A 6,000-nucleotide genomic window follows, 5' to 3' on the forward strand; every position below is an offset into this window, starting at 1 on the left:
ACTAGTAATTTACAGTCAGTGATTTTGATGACGTAATATGATCTGATCGTTACGATCTTCGTGTTGAAACTGGCGTTTGCTGCTCATATATATAACCTTCTATAATGGTCACGTGATCACAACAAACCAATGAATAATTGTCCTTTCTGGAGCCTCACAGAACTATTTTACATACATATTGTGTAAAACAAAGAAAATAATGTTGTTGAAAATGTCCTTTCTACATGTAAAGTGGGAGCTATAAATTCTATTCGATATACATAATAAAAAAATTCAACAAACAATCTGTAATAAAACGGACACACACAATCCATGGCGTAGTAATACCGAACAATAATGCAAACACATAAGTATTACGCTACACATTCAAGTTCTAAAACATTTCGTCAAATACAGCATAATTAAATGACAATACTGCAATAAAATAACATTTAAGTATCAATTATGAATATTTGAGGACACGGACAGTGTTATTTCGATCTTATCAATTGTAAAACAACAATGTTTATGTCACATGACTAATTTCTTCGTAAGAAAGATGGCAGGCGCCCAATTTACAACACATGTGATAATGCTGAAATAAGTAAGTAAATTACAGTCGTAATATGGTAGATAATGATGAAAAACTGACATACAACATCTCAGTATCACTGTCCCTTACTGTCTGTTCAACAATATCTCGCTAGATCGTCTAGTAACACAAAAACAGCATTTGTTTACATTAATACAATGTCGAAGTGCAATGTTTATCAATAAATAAAAATAAAGTGAAAATCAATAAAATCTTAATGAAATAACATCAACAATAAAACATTTCTTATAGATTTACAACTGGATTTTCACTTTATTTTTAGTTTATTGATAAAACTGCCGACTCCTGTGGTTTACATTAATACAATGTCGAAGTGCAATGTGTATTGCATCAATAATTCAAGTAAACAATAAGATAATGAAATAACATCAACAATAAAACATTTCTTAGATAGATGTTACATGAATTTACATGTCATTATAAACACTCCACCATCAGCCTGTATATATTAATACACATATTACAAATACCCCCATGCATATTACATTATTATAAGCTTATTTATAACCCTTGTATGACCTTCTTTTCATAAAGCTACTTTTCTAACAGATTTAGCCTGACTTTCATATACATGCAACATAAGGTACACAGAAAAAAGTAATGCATAAAGACATTATTCTCTATACTTGTTTTTAATTTTGGTAAACCATGTTGCTATGGATATTAAAAATTAAAATTTCTAAAAATTCTTTCAAATCACTGCTTCTACATTTTTTAGTCTAATTTTAGTACAACTAATTACTGTATACAGGGTTATTTTTCACCCTTTAGCACTTGTGAACAAGTTTGCCCCATTTTAAATTCATAATGTCATATATTTTTTAAAAAATTATGTTTTGTAATTTGCATTTGCTAAATTTTTTATTGATATCGTAATGGTCTGTGGTGAAAAATAAAAGAAAGAAAATTTTGTTTATAATACAGTACACAAGTACACTAAAATACATAATTTTTTTTATTGGTATTTTTATTTCGATGAATGCTGTAGCCATGGTTAAGATCATTTATTTTCTATTGCTGTTGCCATAGTTTTAAGTCTTAGTGCTACCTTCTTCAACCTTTGTTAATTAATAAAGTAAAAGCCAGTAGAGCTACAGTCTCATCAGAGGCTTTTGGTTTGCCCATGTTATAGAACAAGTTTGGAATGAATAAATTTACTGTATTGGAAAAAAAATATGCCTTTCTGTTCAACTTGATAAAAATTGCTGAAATATTTTGATGTAGCTTAGAGTTCCTTTATTTAGTCTTTATTAGGGATTTTCCTGTTGTAAATTAAAACACCACTACTGCTATATGGATCTTTTCTTTTTCAGCGTTGGTGGATTTTAAAGTGGCATATAATGTTACTGATTCAACTAGTACTGTGGACTCCCAAGATTTCACATCAGTGCCCTCTATCTTTAAGCAAGGTGACAAGCTTAATTTACCATGGACAGATGGTAACAAGTTGGAGGTCACTGTACGTGCTATAGACGTGCTGGGTAAATATTTGGATGAATTGGTCACAGTTTACAGAGATGCATCGCCCCCTCACATTGAAGATTTGTGGCTGACACGTGGAGATAGATTGAATGTCAGCGTTCATAGAATCGAAGACTTTACGGAAATGACGTAAGAATACATCACTAGTAATAAATTGGTTTCAGAAGTAACATTAAGACTGAATTCAGACAAAGTGAAAGTTTCATGTATTTTCCAAAATATTAGATTTATTCAAAATTAATTCAAACAAGTTTTCAGGTCACCTTAGTCACTCAGGTGACCTATTGCTATCCGTTTTATCCGTCTGCAACGTGTGTAGTGTTAACATTTAAATTTTGCTTTCTTCTCTGAAACCAGTTAACCAATTTCAACCAAATTTGGTATAAAGCATTTTGGGTGAATTAACAAAAATTATAAGTTTTATACTGGAAATCTGAGGGGTGGGGCCAAAACCACTAAAATTAATGAAATCTTTGCAAAAATCTTCTTCTCACACACACATATACAGGCAAACTGTTGGCATAAATGTAATGAGCATTGAGTCCTTTACCAAAATTGTGAAATTCATGGCCCCAGGGTCAGGGGTTCTAGTGCTAGGGTGGGGCTATATAGATGATATAGTGAAAATGCATTATTTCAAGGAAAAATATTCTCTGCAAAAAATTGGGTATTAAATAAAAAGTAGGTAAAAATGATGCTACCACCCCCCCCCCCCCCACCACCACCACCCACCCACCCACCACCAAAATTATGGATTTTATGGCCCCAGGGTCAGGGGTTCTGTTGTTAGGGTGGGGCTCTATTGATTATATATTGAAAATGCATTAATTCTGTGAAAACTTCTCTGCTCCTGGGTATTAAATAAAGAAACATAACAATAAATAAAAAATCAAAATTGTGATTTTGCCCAGGTTTTCATATAGGGGTTCTGGTGTTAGGGTGGGGCCATTACATATAGTGAAAATGCATTAATTCTTTGAAAAATCTTCATCTCTGCTCCTGGGTTTTCACACAAAAATACATATTTGAATTAGCAAGAGTACCTTTAACCAAAATTGTGAAAATTTAACGCAGGGCTTCAACACAACATCGTCTGCAACTTCTTTTTCAATAATCTTTTAGTGCCACTTGCACACTTTACTTTTTTTTAATTTCGACACTTTAGTCTGTAAATTTTACACTTTAATCTGTAAATTTTACACTTTAAAGTGTAAATTTTACTGATTAACGTGTAAAATTTACACTTTAAAGTGTAAATTTTACACTTTAATCTGTAAATTTTACACTTTAAAGTGTAAATTTCACACTTTAATCTGTAAATTTTACACTTTAATCTGTAAAGTTTACAGATTAATCTGTAAAATTTACAGATTAATCTGTAAAATTTACACTTTAATCTGTAAATTTTACACTTTAATCTGTAAATTTTACACTTTAATCTGTAAAATTTTCAGATTAAAGTGTAAATTTTACAGATTAAAGTGTAAAATTTACACATTAAAGTGTAAATTTTACAGATTAAAGTGTAAAATTTACACTTTATTTGTTTATTCACATAGTCAATTTAGCATCTTCACACATCCTCAGTAACACATTTTTAAGCCAACAAACCATGTTTTGTGCATGATAAAATTTAATTCTGATGTTTTATATTAAAGTAAAACTTTTCTTTGAATATAAAGTGAAGAGCATATCAAACATACATGCACATATTCCCGATCACAGGTGCTTGAGGACCCCTCCCCCCAATATAGATTCCAGGGCCTGTTAGACTTTTTTCACATAAATAATATATGGATGACACAATTGTGATATAATCTATAAATCCTATCAATTCAGAAAATTTGCTTAAACTAACATTTTATTGGCATACAAATGTGTTACTGAAGATGTGTGAAGATGCTAAATTGACTATGTGAATAAACAAATAAAGTGTAAATTTTACAGATTAAAGTGTATAATTTACAGATTAAAGTGTAAATTTTACAGATTAATGTGTAAAATTTACACTTTAAAGTGTAAAATATACAGATTAAAGTGTAAAATTTACAGATTAAAGTGTAAAATTTACACTTTAAAGTGTAAAATTTACACTTTAATCTGTAAAATTTACACTTTAAAGTGTCAATTTTACAGGTTAATATGTAAAATTTACAGATTAAAGTGTAAAATTTACACTTTAAAGTGTAAAATTTACACTTTAAAGTGTAAAATTTACAGATTAAAAAGTGTCGAAATTAAAAAAAAGTAAAGTGTGCAAGTGGCACTAATACGCTTCCGTACTATTGATTACATAGTGAAAATACATTAAATCTTTGAAAATTTTCTTCTCTGCTCCTGGGTATTAAAAAAACTAACTTAGTATATAGTTAAAGCAGTCTACGCGAAAGTTTAAAATTTTTACAGGACAAAATGTCTGGTAAAAATAAAATTTTTACCAGACCAAACCATTTTTTACCAGACCGACTTTTTCCCCCCTTTAAATCCATACATCATTATGATACTGATATTGAGAGGGTGGGTGGGATGGGGTTAATTCACACTGTGATATTTAACCGTAAATAAATTCAGAGTGAAATAGACAAGTTAAATATTATATAATTTTTCTTTGTAAAAGGTATCTATTTATACAATTGCATGCATTTTTTTCTTTATATTTGACTTATACAACAAACACTGTATCAAAGATTTTATGAAATTTAATATGCACTTTCAATGCATATTTATTTTTTCCTGAAACAATTAATTATGGTTACTCAAGTTCAATGATCATTTGAAAATAATTTCCCAATCGAATCTACATATGAGCTATCTAAATATTTTCCCAACCAAACCTACGTATGAGCTATCTAAAGATCTCTAATCATTGACAGAGGAAATTCGAAATTAGAATAAAAACGATCATGACAGGGTTGTAATACATAAAAATTAATCAGGTATTACTACTAAATTGGTCAAATAAAGGATATTTGTGGGGAATTTGACCATGTGTACCTCTTAATTTAGATTTATTTGGCCTAATTTTTTTATCGGACATTTGGTCCTGTATACTGAAATTTTTTACCGACCCGACCTAAATTTTACCGGTAAAAACCGACGGTCCGGTGACTTTCCATAGACTGTTAAAGTGAGCAAGAGTGCCTCAACTAAATTTGTGAATTTCATGGCCCCTGTGTCAGGGGTTTTGCCAATTGGTGTAACTCGGGGGGGGGGGCTCTTTTGATTATATAGTGAAAATACATTTATGCTTTTAAAATCTTTTCCTTTGCTCCTGGGTATTATGCCAATGATCCAAGTATGTATAGTTATGATGTAAAAAAGTTGCAAAATGGTTAATTTTACACTTTAAAGTGTAAATTTTACAGATTAAAGTGTAAAATTTACAGATTAAAGTGTAAATTTTACAGATTAATGTGTAAAATTTACACTTTAAAGTGTAAAATATACAGATTAAAGTGTAAAATTTACAGATTAAAGTGTAAAATTTACACTTTAAAGTGTAAAATTTACACTTTAATCTGTAAATTTTATACTTTAAAGTGTAAATTTTACAGGTTAATGTGTAAAATTTACAGATTAAAGTGTAAAATTTACACTTTAAAGTGTAAAATTTACACTTTAAAGTGTAAAATTTACAGATTAAAGTGTCGAAATTAAAAAAAAGTAAAGTGTGCAAGTGGCACTAATACGCTTCCGTACTATTGATTACATAGTGAAAATACATTAAATCTTTGAAAATTTTCTTCTCTGCTCCTGGGTATTAAAAAAACTAACTTAGTATATAGTTAAAGTGAGCAAGAGTGCCTCAACTAAATTTGTGAATTTCATGGCCCCTGTGTCAGGGGTTTTGCCAATTGGTGTAAGGGGGGGGGGGCTCTTTTGATTATATAGTGAAAATACATTTATGCTTTTAAAATCTTTTCCTT

General features: G+C 29.9%; 1 protein-coding gene across 2 annotated transcripts in view; it reads left to right on the forward strand.

Annotated features, from left to right (window-relative positions):
• Positions 1 to 6,000, forward strand: part of LOC134278014 (uncharacterized) — a 105,462-nt gene that overhangs the window by 61,906 nt on the left and 37,556 nt on the right. For both annotated transcript variants that reach the window (XM_062760314.1, XM_062760315.1), the window contains exon 12: positions 1,906 to 2,203. In XM_062760314.1, the coding sequence (XP_062616298.1) occupies positions 1,906 to 2,203 (298 nt within the window). The remainder of the gene's footprint in view (positions 1 to 1,905; positions 2,204 to 6,000) is intronic.

Source organism: Saccostrea cucullata, unplaced genomic scaffold, assembly GCF_032062105.1.
Source record: "Saccostrea cucullata isolate Sc308-1 unplaced genomic scaffold, CSIRO_AGI_Scuc_v1 ctg458, whole genome shotgun sequence".
Classification (NCBI taxonomy): Eukaryota; Metazoa; Mollusca; class Bivalvia; order Ostreida; family Ostreidae; genus Saccostrea; species Saccostrea cuccullata.